This window comes from Scyliorhinus canicula, chromosome 13, assembly GCF_902713615.1.
Source record: "Scyliorhinus canicula chromosome 13, sScyCan1.1, whole genome shotgun sequence".
Lineage (NCBI taxonomy): Eukaryota > Metazoa > Chordata > Chondrichthyes > Carcharhiniformes > Scyliorhinidae > Scyliorhinus > Scyliorhinus canicula.
In genome coordinates, this window is record NC_052158.1 from 144,046,685 (window position 1) to 144,068,715 (window position 22,031).

The 22,031-nt window shown below is 46.3% G+C and overlaps 1 protein-coding gene across 2 annotated transcripts in view; it reads left to right on the forward strand.

Annotated features, from left to right (window-relative positions):
• The first annotated feature begins 4,149 nt into the window (after window positions 1–4,149).
• The window catches only part of LOC119975871 (glycogenin-1-like), a 101,215-nt gene continuing 83,333 nt past the window's right edge, over window positions 4,150–22,031 (forward strand). For both annotated transcript variants that reach the window (XM_038815758.1, XM_038815759.1), the window contains exons 1-2: window positions 4,150–4,304; window positions 21,244–21,379. In XM_038815758.1, coding sequence (XP_038671686.1) covers window positions 4,298–4,304; window positions 21,244–21,379 — 143 coding nt within the window. In that variant the 5' untranslated portion in view covers window positions 4,150–4,297. The remainder of the gene's footprint in view (window positions 4,305–21,243; window positions 21,380–22,031) is intronic.

Here is a 22,031-nt window from a genome sequence, read left to right on the forward strand (position 1 = left end):
CCTCCCCGGACAGGCGCCGGAATGTGGCGACTAGGGGCTTTTCACAGTAACTTAATTGAAGCCTACTCGTGACAATAAGCGATTTTCATTTTCGTTAGGTGCATTAAAAAGCATTAAGGTCGATGGGCTGGATTCTCCGATTCTGAGGTTATGTCCCCACGCCGCCATGGGAACGGTGGCGTTTTATGCCAGAGAAAATGACGTAAAACAGCCACCGATCCTCCACTTGGCTGGGGGCTACCGTGCCGGAAGCGTAGCCCACCGATACGGCCCGGAGAATTGCCGGCTCCGTGTCCACGCTTGCGCACGGTGGCGGCCTGCAGCGGCCACTCCGTGCAATATGGCGCCGGCCACTCGCGGATCCGGCCCAGCGCAATAGTCCCCCCCTTCATCTGGCTCGCGTGCCCCGGACCACCCCACCACAGTGCCCCAGCCCCTGATAAAGACACCCCCCTTGCCCTTGGATCGGCCCTCCCCTGACTGTAGCGGTGTTGGACTGAGTCCACGGCCGCCATGCTGAGTTCCCAACGGATGAGGCCACACGCGACCGACGCCGTCGGGAACTCGGCCAGTCGGGGGCGGAGTATCTGGGGGTGATACATTGAAACGTCGCGCGGCGCACTCGGAGCATTTGGAGGGGCCGAAGCATCGCCAAACTTTGATTCTCCGGCTGATCATCAAACGCGATTTTGGCGTCGGCAACCGGAGAACCCAGCCCATAGCCTCAGAATCAGAGAATCCAGCTCAGGATCTATGCACATTTGGAAGTGAAAGGTTGTATTAGTGACAAGCAGCATGGTTTTGGATGAGGGAGGTCATGTCTCACCAATTTAATTAAGTATTTTGAGCAGATGATAAAAATGATTGACGAGGGAAGGGTTGTGGATGTTGCCTACATGGACTTTAGTAAAGCTTTTGATAAGATCCCTCATTGCAGGCTGGTGTAAAAGATTGAATCACATGAGGTCAGGAGTGAACTAGCTGGATGGATTCAGAACTGGCTTGGCCATAGAAGACAGAGGGTAGCAGTGAAAGGGTGTTTTTCCGAATGGAGGTCTGTAACTAGTGGTGTTCCGCAGGGATCAGTACTGGGACCTTTGCTCTTTGTAATATATACAAATGACTTGGAAGAAAATGTAGCGGGTCTGATTAACAAGTTTGTGGATGATACTAAGATTGCAGGTGTTGCAGATACTGATGAAGATTGTCAGAGAATACAACAGGATATAGATAGACTGCTTCTGTGAGGGCCACGAAGAATCCAGCACGAGTTGGAAGACAGAAAGAAATAACATTTATTTACAATAACATAAATATGCAACAGCAGCAGCAACTCCTTTACTGCTCACTCTCCTCTAGCTGGTTCCAAACTGGCCAGCTTTATTTATGCAGGGAATCTGCTAATGATTTCTGTGCCCCCCTCATTAGGGAAGCTCATACTCCCTAAGGATTGTGGGATTGCCATTAGTCCTCAGCCAATGGTAAGCAGGCAGGTTATAACATCCCTCCCCCCCAAAGTCCAAGGAATCCACCGAAGACCCTGGCGAAGGAGGGCATCGGACTCGTTTTGCCGCAGGCCGGACACCATTTGTACGAGGCGCTGGATCGGGCAGCGTGTAACGAGACGGAGAACGGCGCTTCCATGATGAACGGCATAACGGTTGTACATCCACGGCCCGTGGGCCCGAGGATTCCCCCTCTGAGGCGTCCTGTGTCTCCATCTCGGAGTCGGAGTCCGCTGCCTCCGTCATCGCAGCGTCCCTATCTCCACGCGGTTCTGCAATGACCAGCGCAGGCTTTGAGAGCGGCACCAGAGGAAGATTGTGAGGAATACTTTCCACTGTGTCTGGTCTCTGTGGCTGTAGAAGTGAGCTCCGGGTAGGGGGGGTATCTTTGGAAGGGATGGTCTTCTGGACCGAACATGGTCTATATGCTTGCGCTGGAGGCGACCCTGGGCTTGCACCTGGTAAGAGATAGGGCCCGTTTGGCGAAAGATTACCCCAGGGACCCACTGGGCACCACCAGCAAAATTCCGAATGAACACTGGGTCACCGGGCGTAAACTGCCGAATCGGCCGATCCCGAGAAAAACTATGTCCCTGCCGTTCTTGTGTGCGGTGTACTTTTGCGCCAATGTCCGGGAAAATCATGCTATGGCAAGTGAGAAGTCTCCGGACCATTCGGAGTTCTGCGGGTGCTAATCCAGTCACCACATGGGGGGTGGTCTTATTGTTATGGGAGAGGCGTTTCCAGAACCCCGAAATGTATCATGGAGATTCTCTCCTCCGAGGCTGCACTGAGAAGCAATTCCTGCTGGCGAGCTCAGGTATGCCAGCAGGAAAGGCTCCTTACAGATCAGGCACCTTTTTGACTGGCTTCCCTGATCATTTCCCCCCCCCCCCCCTCAAGTCCTTTCAGGTGCCCCCCCCCCATTTTTGACCCCCCCCTCACCCCCACAATTTTGGGGAAGACCCCGGAAACTCCCCCTTATAGCCACTTCCACCTGGTAAGGTCCCCCACCCCCCCGCCCGGCCCAATCCCTGGCAGTGACAGCCTGACACTCTGGCTATGCCCCTGGCAGCCTGGCAGTGCCACCCAGACACCCTGGCAGAACCAGGATGGCACTGCTGTGGTGCCCAGGTGGCACTGCCAGGGTGCCAGGCTGGCAGTGCCAAGGTGCCAGGGGAGTGCCAGGGTACCACCCTTCTCTGTCCCTGACTCATTTAAATATGCTGCATTGGATCACGGCCAGTGAGGGCGAGATCCAGTGTTGTGACATCTTGTGAGAGTCTGTTGAATCTCAAGTGATGTTTCGAACATCGTGAATCTCACGAGAGGCTCGCAAGGTTCAACAGCCTCATCCCGACACCAAGTCAGGCATGATGAGGCCCCTGAATCACACCCATTGTGTTTGAACTTAATCAGTAGGTCATGGGGTTTGACTGGAATAAAGATGATGTTAGAAGCTGGGTCTGCAGCAATCATGTTTTGAGTTTGTTTCTGGAAGCTGAACAGCAGCTTTTGCAGAAGGCTGTCAAATTCAGCATTAATCTGATGGACAGAGATCTACAGATTCTTCACTGAAAATATCTCTCTCTCTCTCTCTTCAAGCAGCCTTTCAAAAGAACTCTTTATCCAGATGCTGGCAAGTAATCCTGTGTTTGTTAAATTTATTTAAAAGTATTTTTTGACCAGTGATAGGTTTTGCCTGATTGGAGATAAAGAAGGTTGGAGATAAAGGAGGTATCAGTTAGAAGTTAAAGTGTTTCATTTTATTGTCAAGCATTGTTTAACTGGTAATTGTAAGCTATATTTCCATGATATTAAAGTTAGTTTAGTACTGTGTCAATAATAGTTTGTTTTAATAAACAATATCCCTATTTATGCGCGGAATCACTCCTGCAGTGAAGCATCCTTTGCTCAGTTTTACAAATAAAGAATAGTTTTGGAGTTCTATAGATATAGACAGAATTTACAGTGCAGAAGGAGGTCATTTAGCCCATCGGATCTGCACTGCCGCTTGGAAAGAACACCTCACACCTCCACCCTATCCCCATAACCCAGTAACCCCACTGAACCATTTTGGACACTAAGGGCAATTTACCATGGCCAATCCACCTAACCTGCACATCTTTGGACTGTGGGAGGAAATCGGAGCACCTGGAGAAAACGCACGCAGACACGGGGCGAACGTGCGGACTCCGCACAGTGACCCAAGCCGGGCATCGAACCTGGGACCCTGGAGCGGTGAAGCAACTGTGCTAACCAATGTGCTACCGGGACCCTGACAAATGCTGGGAGGCGGCACGGGATTGTAATAGATACCAGTGCACAAGTATAACATACATGAGCGAACACTGCATATATTTTTGTTTCCCCGTTTGTGTGTGCAACTGTGCATTCACAAATAACACACGCAGGTACATACAGAAATACACAACACATAAACATTAAATGATACACGTACATGCATAAACACACAAATACATATATACAAATCGGTGCATGTATCCAAGAGTAACACACACTCAAATACCATATAAAATTGAACACTGACATATCGCACACATGTACACACACACACGTACACTGGCAGTGCAGAGGGCTGGCTCCTGTCACCATCACGTGTCGAGGCTGCCTTATATAGAAGAGACTGGGCGGCACAGGCCAAGGGTAGTCAGTGCGTGTTGTCCGGCCTCAGCGGAGAGACGCAGAGCTTCCCCTCTCCCAAATCCCCTCCTCCTCCATCATCAGCATCGCTCCTGGGAGCCGGGACGGATCGCGTTGCGCCAGTCGACATGTCGGGTGAGTAGTGTAGAGGTGTGGGGGGTGAGGTGTTGGAAATGGGGCTGTTCTGATGGGCAGGTACAGCTTTGTGTAGTCTCTGTAATGCAGGGAGAGGCAGGCAGTGGAGTGTGTCCCTCCTGGACTAGCGCAGAGTCTGTCTGCACGGCTCCTCTCTCTCTCTCTCTCTCTGTCTGACTCTCTCCCTAAGCCTGGATCAAACTGCACTTCATCACTTGCTGATTTTTAAAAAAAAATCTTTTCTATTTTTATTCTTCCGCTTTCTCTTCTTCCGGTTGAAATTGACCTGGGTCAACCTGAAATGTACCAGCAGAGCCTGGGACCCTTTAAACAAAAAACAAATATGATTTAAAGACTGCGTCTGTGCAGGATCCCCCCGACACACACCCTCACACAGCGGCCCTCTGTCTACCCAGGGGCTTCAAGTTTGTATCAAAAACCTTTTAAAGTCGCGCATTCTCGTCCCATGTTTTAAAAAAAAATTATAATTCCACCTCTTGGGGACTTGCACCTTGTCTGTCGGCTGGAGGCGACTTTTTCATCGCTCAAAGTATATATATATATATTTTTTTTTTAAATAGGAGAAAAAGAAGCTTGGAGCCCGCAGAACTTTAGCTGCGCCGCGGAATGTCTCTTGTTTCCTTTCAGTTTGAAATGCTACTTTCTGCAGCCGGCCTGTAGCTGGCGTTGTTCAGTCGAGCAGCGGGTTCGCTGGTTTCATTGATAACTTTGTCAATGATTGAAGAGCCGGATCAGGTTGACCAGTGATTCAAGTTGACATCCTCTTTGCTTGGTCGTCCAAATCCTTCTCCAGTTTAACATCCTTGTGTTGTACACCGACTCGCTCAGCTCCTTGTGAGCCTGAAAAAGGGAAACTCAATGGGATGTTGTTCATTCATCATCTTTCTGGCTGCTCCCCACTGTACTCTCACCCCCCCCCCCCCCCCCCCCATTGACTTCACAGTCATTTTCAACTAATTTCCCCCCCTCCATCCACTTGCCCCACCTTTTTTACCCCCTGTGACCATTTGCTGCCTCGAGTTTCAACACCTGCCTCCCTCCCTCTCTTCTGAGGCTGGTCTCTTTCTGCATTCCTTCCCACTTCCAATCGATCGACAGCTGTCTCTTGGCCCACACTACGAAACACCCCCCTCCTTCAATAGCCTTGAAGAAGAAGAAGAAGAAGAAGAAGAAATCGCTTATTGCCACAAATAGGCTTCAAAATGAAGTTACTGTGAAAAGCCCCTAGTCGCCTCATTCGGTGCCTGTTCGGGGAGGCTGGTACGGGAATTGAACCATGCTGCTGGCCTGCCATGGTCTGCTTTCAAAGCCAGCGATTTAGCCCTGTGCTATACCAGCCCCTTCTCAAGATCCACTTTGCTTTTCATTTTTGATCATAACTCCCCCCCCCCCCCCCCACCCCCTTCCTGGCCCTTTGTTCATGGCTGTTTTAAAAAAATTAAACACTTTATTTTTGGTTTATTTTTTTAATTTGGTTAAATGCAGAAATTATTCCATCGTCTGTGACATTCCTCATTTGGGTTTCCAACCCTCCAGAGAGCTGGTGACATATTGTCACTGGACAAGTAATCCAGCAACTCGGGGTAATGCTCTGGCGATTGGGGTTCAAATCCCACCATGGCACATGGGGGTGGGGTGGGGGTGGGGGGGGATTGGAATTCAATAAAAAATCTGGAATTAAAAGTCTTAATGATGACCATGGAACCATTGTGGATCGTCATAAAAACCCATCTGGTTCACTCATGCCCTTTTTTTAGGGAAGGAAATCTGCTATCCTTTCCTGGTCTGGCCTATGTGTCTCCAGACCAGCATGTGACTCCAGACCCACAACAATGTTTGTTGACTCTTAAATGCCCTCTGAAATGGCCCAGCAAGCCACTCCGTTCAAGAGCAATTTAGGGATGGGTAACAAATGCTGACCCAGCCAGCACTGAATTAGAAAATAAGGTTTGGAGATCAATCACCAGAGAACGGTCATGTTCAACCTGGAGAAAAATCACCAGGACATTGTCATTTTCTTTGAACATATACCTGTTAGAAAATATCAAATTTGGGAGCGGGGGGGGTGGCGGGGAGAAGGCTGTTTGGCTGACAGTAAAGATTCATCCAATTAGCGTTATGAAGGCAGTACGTCACAAGACTGGATGTGTAGGCCAACTAATGGCTGGAGGATGGGGCAGGTTATGTAATTAAACCTCTAGGAATACATTTAATCACAGGAGGCTACTTTCTTCCTTCTGGATCGTATTAGGGGGTGGAGTTACATGGAGACATGCACAATGGGAGCAGAATCCAACAACTTGTATTTGTGTAATGTCCCAAGATGCTTCACAGGATCACACAGTATGACAGCGAACCACGAGAACAGATAGCCAAAATGGCAGCACCCAGAGCGATCCTGCTATCAAACAGGACTTTTTTTTCTGGCCACACTGGACCAGGCAAAATGGCCCAACACATACAGGAAGAGATCTGTGTGCCATTTTAAAATTCCACTGCGGCCTACGGACCCCTGCCCCCCCCCCCCAAATGCCCCAACTTGTTAGGGGATCCCCTAGCTCGCTCAGCTCACCTCATTAAGGGAGGGCACCCGGAGACCTGATCCCAGGCATGGGCAACCTGTCACCCTGGTAGTGCCATCCAGGCATCTGGTGCCTGGGTGGCAGTGAGTGCCACAGTACTACCCTGCCCAATGCCTGACCTCCCAGGGGCCTCCAATAACCTGGGAGATCCAGGTGCCATTACGTCAAATGGCACCATGACGAGGTCTCCCAGGCAATGTTCAGTCCTGGGCATTGGGAGACAATGTTGCAGACATATTTAAATGAGCCTAACTGCTCACTTTAATATGCAGTGAGGGCCAAAATCCAGATCACCTAGATCTCGTGAGGCATCCCAAGCATCACAGATCTCACAAGGACATCGCGTCTCGAGTCGGGCACGATGAGACTGCACAATCGCGCACGGACCTACGCAGCTGTAGGAATGGATACCAAAAGTGGGGCAAAGCTTATTGGGAATGAATTAAAGGATCGCAGCAGGCTTCGAGGGCTGAGGTGATTACAGAATGGGGTTGAGGCCGACCTATGGAGGGATTTGAAAACCAGGATGAGAATTGTTAAAATGGGGGAGGAGTTACTTGACCAGGAGCCAATGTGGGTCAGGACACGGGGGTGATGGGGGAACGGGACTTGATTGGCAGCAGAGCTTGGGGTGGCCTTGGCAGAATATACAAGATCAGCTAGGAGTGTGTTGCGAAATCTAGAGATAACAAAGAGGATTTCTCCAGCAGTTGAGCTGACACAGGTGAAGCAGAGTGATGTTTTGGAGTTGGAAATTGATGGCCCGAGGTTGACCACAGGGATAATGAAGGTGATGGTGAGGAATATAAGAGCTTCAACGTTGACATGTGAAGGGCATAATTTTTAACATTTTTTTGCATGCTTTTCTAGCATTGAATCCACAATTATTCCTCTTTTCATTTCTTGTTCTACCAATAGTTTTCATCTTATTCACCCATCTTCTCACTTATTTTGGCTAGATATAGGTACAGACACAAGGTGGACCTAACAAAATCATGGCTGGGTGTTAGGTGTCTGGATCGGCCATCTGCCCCTCAAAACCTGTGTCATTCAATTAGATTGTGGCTGATCTGCATCTGCCCACCTTGATCTACAATCCTGGATATTTTTGTCTAACAAAAGTCCGTTGATCACAACCTTCAGTTGCCCCAGTCTAAGCAGCTTTTTAGGGGGAGAGTGAGAGAGAGTTCCAAGCTGCCGCTGTCCCCTGTGTAAACTACTTCCTGAAGTCACCTCTGGCATGTAATAAAGTTCTGCAGCTTGTTCCGGACTCTTGGGCCATGATTTTCTGGTAATGCTGATGGACCTTGGGCAGATTTGTGGAACCCACCATAACCTCTGCTTTCTCGGTAGCACAGTGGGTAGCAATGTTGCTTCGCAGCGCCAGGGTCCCAGGTTCGATTCCCAGCTTGGGTCACCATCTGTGTGGAGTCTGCACATTCTCCCTGTGTCTGTGTGGGTTTCCTCCGGGCGCTCCGGTTTCCTCCCACAGGTCCTAAAAGACGTGTTGTTGGGTGAATTGGACGTTCTGAACTCTCCCTCTGTGTACCCAAACAGGCGCCAGAATGTGGCGACTAGGGGATTTTCACAGTAACTTCATTGCAAAGTTTTTTTTTATAAATGTTTTTGATTGAGTTTTCATATTTTATATATGACAAATTACAAATTATTAGAGAGAGAGGAAAAAAAAGAAAACACAAAAATTTAACATGAATATTTACAGGTAAGCATCTTCATAACAACAATTGTGACCGCCCCCTTTAGCCAGCATACATATTTTACATTCCCCAATATGGCCGAGGCACATGTTTATAGGCATTTATTTATAGTTTGGTTTTGGGCCTTGGCTTGCCATCAAACCCCCATACCGAGCCCGTAAACCCCCCCCCCCCCCCCCCCCCCCCCCCCCCTCCCCCGATTCCCGTCCATTTTCCCCTGGTTCTTGGCCACCCGACTATTCTTCCTCATGTACGTTGGCCACAAACAGGTCCCGGAACAGTTGCATGAATGGCTTCCACGTTCTGTGGAAGCCGTCGTCCGACCCTCGGATGGCGAATTTGATTTTCTCCATTTGGAGAGATTCCGAGAGGTCGGACAGCCAGTCTGCAGCTCTGGGTGGTGCTGCTGACCGCCAGCCAAACAGGATTCTACGGCGGGCAATCAGGGAGGCAAAGGCAAGGGCGTCCGCCCTCCTCCCCAGGAATAGATCTGGCTGGTCTGAAACCCCGAAGACCGCCACTATCGGGCATGGCTCCACCCTCACCCCCACCACTTTGGACATAGCCTCGAAGAAGGCTGTCCAGTACGCCACAAGTCTGGGGCAAGACCAGAACATGTGGGTGTGGTTGGCCGGGCCTCTTTGGCACCGCTCACATCTGTCCTCCACCCCCGGGAAGAACCTACTCATACAGTTTCTCGTTAAGTGGGCTCTATGTACCACTTTTAGTTGCGTCAGGCTGAGCCTTGCGCACGTGGAGGTGGAGTTGACCCTATGTAGTGCTTCGCTCCAGAGTCCCCACCCTATCTCCATCCCCAGGTCGTCCTCCCATTTCCTTCTTGTTGCGTCCAGTACGGTGTCGTCCCTATCTACCAGTCGGCCATACATGTCACTACAGTTCCCTTTCTCTAGGATACTTGCGTCCAGTAGGTCTTCCAGTAGTGTCTGTCGTGGCGGTTGTGGGTACGTCCTTGTCTCCTTTCGTAGGAAGTTTTTGAGCTGCAGGTCTTCATTGCAAAGTTAATGTAACTCCACTTGTGACCATAAAGATTATTTAAAAAAATAAATTACTGAGATTCTTAGTAGTTCATAAATTGTCAATTAAATTCCACTTTAAATCTTCCAGGTTCAAAGAAATGCAAGCCTATTCATGCAACCTCTCCTCCATTATCTAATCCATTTTAGTCCCAATAATAATGATAATCATTATTATTGTCACAAGTAGGCTTACATTGACACTGCGATGAAGTTACTGCGAAATCCCCTAGTCACCACATTCTGGCGTCTGTTCGGGTACACGGAGGGAGAATTCAGAATGTCCAATTCACCTAAGAAACACACCTTTCGGGATTTGTGGGAGGAAACCGGAGCACCCGGAGGAAACTCATACAGACACGGGGAGAACGTGCAGACTCCGCAAAGACAGTGACCCAAGCAGGAATTGAACCTGAGACCCTGGCGCTGTGAAGCAACAGTTCTAACCACTGAGATACCGTGTCGCCCATATAATTTGGGTGAATCAGTGCTCTGGCACCTCCTACACCAAGGCCATTATTTTCTTCCTGAGATGCAGTGCCCAACACTGGCAGTGTGTGAAAAGGGAAGCAGCCCCATTATGTCCCTTGGGTAAGAGGAAAAGCTGGGGACTAAGGTATGGGGGTGTAAATGGCCTGTTTTCTTTTGTTTTATGGGAGTTGAGACTGATGTTTGAAACCTTTTGTAGGATGTCAGCAAGTATATAGGGACTACTTGTGAATTTGTTGGAAAAATTAGATTATTTTATCTAAATGAGTAAAAAATATGTTGGAGCAGATCTTTTTCTGATACAATATGTTTGATATGAAAATAAATATTCTGGGGATCTGATTGAGCCCTAATTAAACTCCAATGTGCAATAAACACTTTGGATGGATGCAAGGGGCTGGTTTAGCTCACTGGGCTAAATCGCTGGCTTTTAAAGCAGACCAAGCAGACCAGCAGCACGGTTCGATTCCCGTACCAGCCTCCCTGAACAGGTGCCGGAATGTGGCGACTAGGGGCTTTCCACAGTAACTTCATTGAAGCCAACTCGTGACAATAAGCAATTTTCATTTTCAAGTTTTTACTTAATTTAGATGAAGAACTGTTGAATTGTGATGAAGAACTGTTGAATTGTGGAGGTGAAAAGAAGTTAAATTTGAAATTGTTTTGTAAATAAACACCAATCATGTGTAAATATATGAAAAACCAGAAACTACCCTGATTTTAAAAAGTGTTATTTGAACAAAATGGATATAATGGTATAATGGAATGTGGAATTGTCTAATCGATGATTGTGTAGATCTCTATTACAACATGTCCGGTAGAAGTATCTGGTGACTTAACTACTGACCACACAACGTCAACTTAAAAAAAAAAGTTATATAGTTAAGAGCAGGATGAATTGAAGATAAAGTTTGGTGGCACAGTGGTTAGAACTGTTGCCTCTCAGTGTCAGGGGCCAGGGTTCAATTCCAGGCCTGGCTGACATTCTCCCCGTGTCTGCGTGGGTTTTCTCCGGGTGCTCCGGTTTCCTCCCACAGTCCAAAGATGTGCAAGATAGGTGGATTGGCATTGCATCTTCGTGTCCAGGGATATGCAGTTAGGTGGGTTAATGGGGTTACAGGTATAGAGTGAGGAAGTGGACCACGCCCCCTTCCCCAGCCCCTCATGGTTTCAAAGCTACAGAGGGAATACCAGCCACATGAAATCCATCCTGGGAAAGACCCCTGACCTGGGCACCTTCAGCCTAGCTTAAACTAGTCCCACTTTCCACTGAAAGGTTCCCCTCCAGCCCAGCCCAAGCAATCCCCCTCATCATCCTGGAGGTAAATATAAAGAGGGTAATCACCCCTTTGTTTCCCTCACCACCTTTATCCCCCCTGAAGTTCACGACACCAGGTTGGTACTTGTCAGGACCTACACAAATTCACGCAAGGGGAATTCCCAAGCAGGGGAATCAGACTTCCCGCTAAATGGATGTAAATTAGGAGTTAACATATCTCTCCTGTTCTGAGCGAGAATCCCATATTGGCGTTCACACCTGAGCAGACCATTGCGATTCCCACCTAGATTAGCATCCCTAAAGGATCGCCCCCATGGCCTCACTAATGCACTGTACAACTGAAGCATAACATTCTTCCTTTTTTGTGTTCAATTCTCCTCGTAATATTCCACTAGCCTTCCGAATTACTTGCTGTACCTGCATATTAACTTCTTTGATTCGAGCACCAGAACACCCAGATCCCTCTGTACCTCGGAATTCTGCAGTCATTGAACACTCTGGTTTTTTTTATTCTTCCTGTCAAAGTGAGCAACTTTGCACTTTCCCACGTTACACTCCAATCTGCCACAATACATCTGCCACATTTTTTGCCTACTCGCTCAATCTATCTTTATCCATCTACAAACTCTGTTGTCTTCACGCCATACTCAATGCAGGGAACCTGAAAGATTATCTTTGAATGGAAGTTCTCATAAATAGCCTATTGACTTGACTCTTAATGAATTTCATGATGCAAACAAAACAGGTTTTGTTTATCTCATGGCCTATTTTAATTTTTTTAAAATCCCATAACCTTTTTAAGTTTATTGTCACTCCCAGTCCCCTGATACAGATAGTAAGTTTAGTTTGTACTTGTGGCACTTTTGTAAGAAATTGTACCTCTTATCTGCTATGACCGGAGTTGCATTATATTATGCGTACAATACTTGTGCAAGTATTGAGACTTCTAATTCTTAGAATAGTCGGAGAAAACAAGTTGTTGTGAGACATGTCTAAGGAAGGATGTGCTGGCCTTGGAGAGGGTCAGGAGGAGGTTCACAAGATGATCTACACAATGAAGGACTTGTCATTATAAGGAGCGGTGGAGGACTCTGGGTCTGTACTCGGTGGAGTTTAGAAGGATGAGCGGGATCTCATTGAAACATGCAGAATATCGAGAGGCCGAGTGAACATGGAGAAGATGTTTCCACTGGTAGGAGAAACTAGTCCTGAGGGCACCACCTCAGACTGAAGGGACGATCTTTTAAAACCGAGATGAGGAGGAATTTCTTCAGCCAGAGGATTGGATTGGATTGGATTTGTTTATTGTCACGTGTACCGAGGTACAGTGAAAAGTATTTTTCTGCAAGCAGCTCAACCAGGGTGGTGAATCTGTGGAACTCTGCCGCTGGAGGCCAAATCTTTGTCCTTAAGACAGAGATAGATAGGTTCTTAATTAATAAAGGGATCAGAGGTTATGGGTTCAAGGCAGGAGAATGGAGATGAGAAACATATCAGCCGTGATTGAAAGGTGGAACAGACTAGATTGGCTGAATGGCCTAATTCTGCTCCTATGTCTTATGACTTTGCAGTATTTCCATGTTATGTTTGGTCTTTGTGCTGCAGTGGAAACCTTGCCGTAGGGTTGTATGGATATATTGGCTAACAAACTGAGGATGAGACTAGCTGCATTGATCTTTTCGTGCATAACTTGTGGTGTGATCATTTGACATTCACTTTGTCACCTCCTTTACCAATTTGTGGTGAGCCATTTCCCTGCACCAGCTGCAGGCAACCCAGATGGCTGCACGGAGAGGGTCCTTTTCATGAACTTGTGGCTGATCTGTCTAGACCACAGTTTAGGGACACAGTCCCTCTGGCTCTATGCTTGATCACGAAGATTTCTTATCACCCTTTGTCAGAGATCAGGGTGTATATAGGATAAGCACCTTTTTTTTTTTTTGCTCCTAAATGAACCTACATGATTCAACTGCGCCAAAGGCGTTGCAATACATATGGTATAAAGTAGGTGTTGTCTGGCTTGCTAGCTGATAAGTTACCTCGGTCCAAGTTGAATTTGCCATTGATGTCTGTTTCATCTTGAAAGTTAGGTGCCCACGAAGTAGATGAACAAATAAACGGTTTATTGAGGCAAATAACTATTTACAGAGTGAGTTAAAGGCTACCGTACTGCACAGCTCCAAAACCCTAACTAACAATAAAATCCGTGCTTAGCCCCAGGATTTGGGCCCGCCAGCCTGATTGGCCCAACGGGTCACATGACCCTCCGAGAACTAGCCCCCTTAAAGGGGCGCTCTACCACATCCCTTCCCCTTTAATAATTAACACTGAGGTTTGTTCTGATGCTCTTACCAATGCCACCTCTGGTGCCTTTTGAGTAATGTGTGTAGGCATGCCAACCTTGTAGAAAGATTCGGAATATATCTGTCGTAGGGCAGCACGGTGGCACAGTGGTTAGCATTGCTGCCTCACGGCGCTGAGATCCCAGGTTCGATGCCGGCTCTGGGTCACTGTCTGTGCGGAGTTTGCACATTCTCTCCGCGTTTGCGTGGGTTTCGCCCCCATAACCCAAAGATGTGCAGGATAGGTGGATTGGCCATGCTAAATTTCCCCTTAATTGGCAAAAATGAATTGGGTACTCTAAATTTATTTGGCAGCTTCCTGCCAAACTTGGTGGATCTCGCCTGCTCGCACGCTCTGTAGTTACATCGCCCTCCCCGGCAAGGCCTCTAATGCCTTCTTGAAGGTGATATCTGCCCGTGTCGTGTCATGTCGTTAACACTTCACTAAACCGAAATGGTGCAGTGGCATAGCTGTTAGCACTGCTGTCTCACAGCTGCAGTGTCCTGGGTTCAATTCCGGCCTCGGGTGTCTGTGTGGAGTTTACACTTTCTCCCTTGTGTCTGTGTGGGTTTCCTCCAGGTGCTCTGGTTTCCTCTCGCAGTCCAAAGTTGTGCAGGTTAGGTAGGGTTCTGGGGACAGGGTGGGGGAGTGGTCTAGATAGAGTGCTCTTTCGGAGGGTTGGTGCAGACCTGATGGGCTGAACGATCTCCTGCATTGTAGCCATTCAGTGCAGTCCCAAACTTTCAAAGGCTGTTTGTTTTAGGCGTGCTACAGATTACACTATTGTCTCCCTGGGACTCTTGTTGTCAATTGTTGCATTATTGAGGGATTTGGGTGACTAATTGCACAAGCTCCAAGTTTTGGAGTCGGGCAGGCATCAGCCTGCAGGCTGTTCACCAGTTTATCCACTGTTATTTTTTCCCGTTCACCCCCACCCCCTCCCAATTTCATTGGCCTTAAAGAAGCAGCGCATGTGTTTGACAAATACTACCCTCCGCTCCGAGTCTGGATTGAATGGCTCGAGCTTCCCCAAAAAGGACATCTTGACACTTAGATTGCTGGATGGGATTGCTTCAAAGGAAATGCTTCCACATGAGGTCTGCTCTCCTGATTTTTCTGCAGCAATAGGACGGCACTCGGATCCCTGCCACGTTGCCTGCCTATCTTGAAAGACTGACAAACACCAAGTAGATTACCAAATAAATGGTTTATTAAGGCAAATCACTATTTACAGTGAGTCAAATAAAGGCTTCAAACTAACAGTAAGATCTGTGCCCAGCTCCAGGTTTCGGGTGCTCCAGCCTGTTTGGCCCTATGGGTCACATGACCCTCTGACGAACTGCCCCCTTAAAGGGGGTGCACTACCACAATTTCTAGGATAGGTACAGTTTGAATGCAGCCACTCTATACGGGAGAACAACGATGCTGTTCAAAATTTTAGGCCATGGCATCACAAGGAAGTTCAGGATATTGAATGCAGCAACAGAGAAAGAACAGCAATATCTTTCCCAAGTCAGGATGGTGAATGGCTTGGAAGGGAGGTTCCAGTTGGTGGTGTTCCCAGGTATCTGCTGCCGTCCTTCTAGGTGATCGTGGCTGTGGGTTTGGAGGTTGCTGTCTAAGGACCCTTGGGTGAATTGCTGCAATGCATCTTGTGGATGGTACGCAATGCTGTCACTGTGCGTCAATGATGGCGGGAGTTAATGTTTATGGATGGTATGCCATCAAGCGAGCTGCTTTGATCTAGATCATATATGTCAAACTCAAGGCCCGTGGGCCAAATCCGGCCCGCGGTGGAATTATCTTTGGCCCGCGAGATAATATCTAATTACTTTTTTTTAAAATTTAGATTAGCCAATTATTTTTTCCAATTTAGCGTGGCCAATCCACCTACTCTGCACATTTTTGGGTTGTGGGGGCGAAGCCCACACAGACACGGGGAGAACATGCAAACTCCACACGGACAGTGACCCAGAGCCGGGATCGAACCTGGGACCTCAGCGCCGTGAGGCGGTTGTGCTAACCACTAGGCCACCGTGCTACCCTAATAATATCTAATTACTATTAAAGCTGGCCCCAGCAATTGAAGCGCCTATGGTGTATGATATGGCTGATGCCGAGTTTATTCGGGTATAGTGTGAATCACAAAGTGTTGGCCTGTGGAAAAATGTTTTCATTAGAAATTACTCTGGAAAAGCTCCAGATAAAGCAATAAGAAATAAATGGAACTAATTTTTTATTTATTTAATATTTAATGTTGTTTTTATAGGCAATAACCTAAGCTTTATTAGTTCCAGGTTCAATAAGTTCATTTCAATAAGTTTTGCAAAAAAACATTGAACCAGTCCGGCCCTCGACTTGTCCCGATTTTTAAATTTTGGCCCACGGTGTATTTGAGTTTGACACCCCTGATCTAGATGGTGTCAAGCTTGTTGAGTAATTTTGAAGTTGCACTCAAGCAGGTAAGTGTAGAGTATTCCATCATATCTTTTAGATGGTGGATGGTCTTTGGGAAGTCAGGAGGTGAGTTACTCACTGCAGGATTCCTAACCTCTGAAATTCGCTTCCACACACAGTATTTAAATGGCTCATCAAGCCAGTTCAACTTCTGGTCGATGGTAACCCCAGGATATTTATTGTGGGGGTTTCAGCGATGGCAATGCTGTTGAATGTCAAGAGGCAATTGTTAGATCCTCTCTTGTAGGAGATAGTCATTGCCTGGCACTTGTGTAGCACGGATGTAACTTGCCATTTGTTAGCCCAAACCTGGATATTGTCCACGCCTTGCTGCACTTGGACATGGACTGCTTCAGTATCTCAGGAGTCGCAAATGGTGCTGACCATTGTGCAGTCATCCACAAACAACTCCACTTCTGACCTTCTGATGGAAGGAAGGTCATCGATGCAGCAGCTAAAGATGTTTGGGCCTAGGATACTACCCTGAGGAACTCCTGCAGTGATGTCCTGGAGCTGAGCTGCCTGACCTCCAACGACCCACAACAATCATTTGTGCCAGGTATGACTCCAACCAGCAAATAGTTTCCCCCAATTCCCATTGACTCCAGTTTTTCTTGGGCTCCTTGATGCCAAATCCGGAATGTTAACACTTCATTACTACCAAATCTTGGGCATTGGAATGGGTGGTGGGGAGTGGGGTTCTTGTACTGTAGATAGGCAAACATTATTATGGCCAGAATTCTCATGCTGGTCTGGCCCTGCTAGCAACAGACCGTCACTCGGGGGGTTCCCGGTGGCATGGGGTAGCTTCAATGAGAAATCCCATTGAAAGCAGTGCCAGTGAGCAACCGAGAAACATGAAGCTGGAGAATCCTGTCCTATGTCACCATGGTGATGCCTGCTTCTACTTTTGCCAATGTTGAATTGCCTGCCATCACTCACCAAGCCCTACTTCATAGGGTATGAGCATTCTATAGCAACAATCCTAATGTAGTGTGTTGCTACTTTATAACTGATAATTTCAAAGGCTTTTTTGGCCGAAAGAAATCTGTTGATTTTTAACCAAATTTGCACTTAACGTTATAAACACTACCCCGGGTTGAATGTCAACTGTGAGGCAATTCAATTTTGCCAAAGCAAATAGTTTGTGCATGACTCTACAGAGGTTGAGTTAGAGTACAATCAATACCTGGTCATTTCTGAATCGTGTAGCTGACACAAATGCTGGACACCTTGTTAACTCCAGCAGAATGCTCTCCATATCCACTTGATCATTATGTGTAAATCCCATGTGGTGACAGATCATACAGATGGAGATCCATGGCCCTCCTTCTACATATCCCCAACCGCCCCGGTTGAACTTCAGACGTCTTGTTTTAGTGCTGTCCAGATTGGCACTGCTGTGTGACACCAGTGGCAAGAGAACCCCTGTATACCCCCGCCCCAGTATTGAATCAAGACCGTGACACAGAGGGCCAATGAGTCCAGCAGCAAGGTGCTGTCCGTGATGACCAGCTCAGCATGGAGATAGGAAGCAGGAACTGATTTTTCCTGGGCAGAGCCTTGTTGCACTCATCCCATGATCTCCGGGGTGAACTGGAAGACCGCCTTGTGCATGCCACTCATTAGCAATCAGTTTTGATGTCACTGTAAATTTCCATTGCCATGACACCAGATTGAAAGCTCTGGGGCTGCTGTTTAATGAGGGGCAAATGGTGTATGCATCACCTGCTAGAAGGAAGAACAACCCCGCCATTTAAAGAATTGCAATGTGATTTTATGCTGGAGAGTTTCTGACATTTTGGCTCCTGCCAGATACAACGTGCCCACGGTTTTGCCCACTGTGTCTCCTGCCAACATTAGATGGCCGCCGGCATGTGCAGAAAACCTCCAGCTGAATCTTGCCAGCGTTGGAAAAGCGATTGTGTTCCTAACTTGGGAATATGTAAACATCCAAACGAGGAGGATCACATACCGAAAAGGGAAGGAAACCAACCAATTTCCCAACTCATTTTTAATCTTTGTGGCTGTACCCAGAAGCAAGAACATGAAAACCTGCACAAGTCTCCAGCCTGTATTGACTAAGAGCTCTGTGATCTGTCACTTGCTGTAAAGTCATGGAATGAAGAGTTTCAAATGCGCATGCGTCACTTTGGTAGCAAACACCGCCTTTTATTAAACATTTACTGATATGCTCTTGTCCTTGACATTACATAGGTTATGTCATGATTCAACTGTATTCTAGTTATTACCCACGACACATATTTATGAGGGCAGCACGGTGGCGCAATGGGTTAGCCCTGCAGCCTCATGGCATGTCCCAGGTTCGATCCCGGCTCTGGGTCACTGTCCATGTGGAGTTTGCACATTCTCCCCGTGTTTGTATGGATTTTTCCCCCACAACCCAAAGATGTGTAGGCCAGGTGGATTGGCCATGCTGAATTGCCCCTTAATTGGAAAAAATGAATTGGGTACTCTGAATTTATTAAAAACAACACATTTATTGCATTCCAAGAAATATTTTGCACATATTGGCACTGCATCATTGGTAGTTGGGGAAAATCCAGGCAGAGCATGATTTTGACAATGTAATACAGTAGTCGTGCGCCTTGACTCTCTGCTAGCACTCTTGCCTCAGAATCTCAACAGAATGGCTCTGGCAGGCTGACACTCATCAATTGAGATGTTAAACTGAAACCCTTCCTGCCATCTTGGGTGGAGGTAACAAACCCAACGGAGTTCTTCAAAGAAGATAAATTTATCCTGGCATCTTGAACAACACTTACCCAACCACCTCACTAAAAGCAGATTTCTCTGCTTTATCACATTTGCAGTTTGTAGAATCTTGCTCACATTTCCTGATTTTGACCACAATCATGTTGCATTTGTAATTATAGAATTGTTGCAAGCTAGCAGGAGAAATTCAGCTTTAGCCTGTCATATCTGTGCAGATGAACATGGCTAGTCTCGCTCTTCAACGCGCACTTTCCCATATACCTGCAAAATCATTTGCTTCCCACAATTGCCAAATTCACTTTTGAAAGATGCAATTGAATGTCGAACACCATGACGTTCCGGCAATGCATCCCAGATCCTAAACATAGAAAAAATGTTGCCAATTCCTTTAAATCCATGCCCTCTGGCACGTGTCCATTCCGCCAATAAGAAGTTTTTCTCGAACTGCTCTGTCCAGACCCCCTCAGGATTTTGAACACCATCATATCTCCTCCACTTTCTCTTCATGTCCTTTCTAACAACATACAGAAACTTTAGGCATTTTGCACCAACTTTATATAGCGTGTCTATTGTCTTTGCTCAGCAGTACTGAACTCCATTCATGATGACAAACCATATTATTTTCATCTACTCGGCTGTCAGTAAAAAGCATGATGGTTAAAATGGTATCTGTCCTCACCCATTGAATTTTGGCCATGGAGAGGCTGAATAAATAGTGGAGCTTAGTTTGAAGTTGTCCAGCCCTTTCAGTATCGTAGACCTAAACACCAAATGACTGTCCAGTCGGCGTAGTGGCAGTACTTTTGTTTTAACCGACTTCTCCATTTTATATTTCACTTTTACTCCTAATTTGGAGGGTGTGTAGAAGTGAAGAAAGACACCTCCAACTTTTCTTCCCTTTTTTTACAGGCATATTCAAAACTCTTCATAGATCAACAGCAATCTAAAATTATCTGACATAACTTGGATATAATATTTTGGTTCTATTAAACAGATGGGAGGCTGGTTGCATGATGGAATTCGTATGATTTAATGAATAGAAACATTCTGCTTGGGGGGGGGGGGAATGTGACATTTAAAAAATGCCTTGAGAGTGGGCTGCCGTGGTTTGGGAAGTGAGTAGAATTGCATAACCCAAGTGGTTTTGTGCTGTGTCAATCATGGGCGACAGTGTCCATCGTAAATGATTACTGTCATTTTTTTGGAAATGCACTGCTCAAAGAATGGAAGCATTGGAGTTACCGAAGATTGGCTTCAAGGTTTACATGTTCAAAACATCAGCCAGGCAGTAAGCCTTCTGACCAACTTATTGAATTCGATTTGAGAAAATTAATTCCCTCTGCCACGTGCTTTCATCTCCTTGAAGCAACGATACTGGGGGTGCAATGTCATTTGTCTATTATAATAATCTCTCCTGGGACTCATGGGTGCACATCAATCGATCGTCCTGTAGAATACAAGCCTTCCCCCCCCCCCCCCCCCAAGCAGGGCTCATAAACTCTCCCTTTTTAAACAGCAGCCCAAGCTGGGATCGGTGCATCCAGCAGTCCCAACTGGGACGGTGAGTTATAAGCTGCGTTGCGGGCTTCACTTAAGTCAAACACCATTTAGTACCTTCTCGGGCCTCCTGAACTTTTATATCTGTCAGCTACAAAAGGCGACCTTTCCCAACAGTAATAAATAAATAAATTTTGAATGGAAAGAGAAATCCAGACCACTTTGCGAAAGGTGGTTTTAAAAATAAGTGATGGTTGCATTAACTTTTTGTTTTAAAGTGAAATTGATTTTATCATTCCTTTTTATAGATGATGTGTTTGCCAACTCTCAGCAGTAATCTGCACTCTTATGAATACTACAAATGAAAACAAAATGCATTTAAACATGTGATCCTTACAACTGTCAGATTTTTAACATTAGCTGTGATTAGATTACATTGCCTGCAGATCACCAGGTTTTTCAATGTGGATAAAATGAGTCTGTAACTCACTGCCTGCCTTAATCTATTTGTGTACTTCGCTGGAATAGATGAACACTTAACAGGAAACTTGTAAACTGTCCCAATGCAAAATTAAATGGCTTGAAGCTTATATGGAGAGTGCAGAGATTTATATATTTTTTTTGTTCTGCACATTTTGACAACTTACTGCTTTCTTCTTCCAGGATATGCTTTGCCACCTGAGGGTTCAAGAAGTGTAAGGCAATGTTTTGAAATCTGATTGGGACCGGAAGAAATGCCTATTCATTTTTTTAAAAATAAATTTTTATTTTCCTTTTTTCTAGATCAAGCCTTTGTAACGTTAGCAACCAATGACCTATATGGAAAAGGAGCCTTGGTATTAGGAACTTCATTGCGAAAACACAAAACTACACGACAACTGGTGGTTCTTGTTAGTCCCCAAGTATCTAACAATATGAGGTATTTGTGTTTGCTTGTTCTCCATCTTGGCTTAGTTTGGAACTGTTGGTACAATATATATCTGACATTGTAAGTGGAGGGTGTCAATTTTCAATTAATTACCCCTTCAGCATGGTTTAAAAAATGTGGTGGCCATCTACTATTATTTATCGTCAATTCCTGAAACATTGGTCTGCTCACTTAAGTTAATTTTACCAAATCCTCTTATGAGAGTTTAGTTCAATAGGACACTTCAGTGTGCTCTCGTAAATGGCTTTTCTCCATTTGTGGTGTGTAAACATTTATTGTCCCTTTTGTGAGCATCACGTGCATGGCCATAATCCTAGAGGAGCCTGAATATCTGTCTGACAAAATATAACATGCAGCAAAATCCCAAAGTAAGTGGCAAAGTAGTTAATTTGGTTAGAACACCCTGGAATTTAGTTTAGAATCCAGCGGGAGTGTGATTAATGGAATGCAGTGATCCCAGAGTGCAAGGAACGTGAGTAAACTGGCTTGGAACGCCAGTATTAACCTCTGCCTAATTTGGCATTTGGACTTTTATTTTGGGTGTATTAATGGCAGACAGAAGCTGCAAGTTGAACCTATTTTGGAAAAGCTCTATGAATCTTAACGTTGCATTTCTGGGTTACATTCGGAGTGTACAACTCTG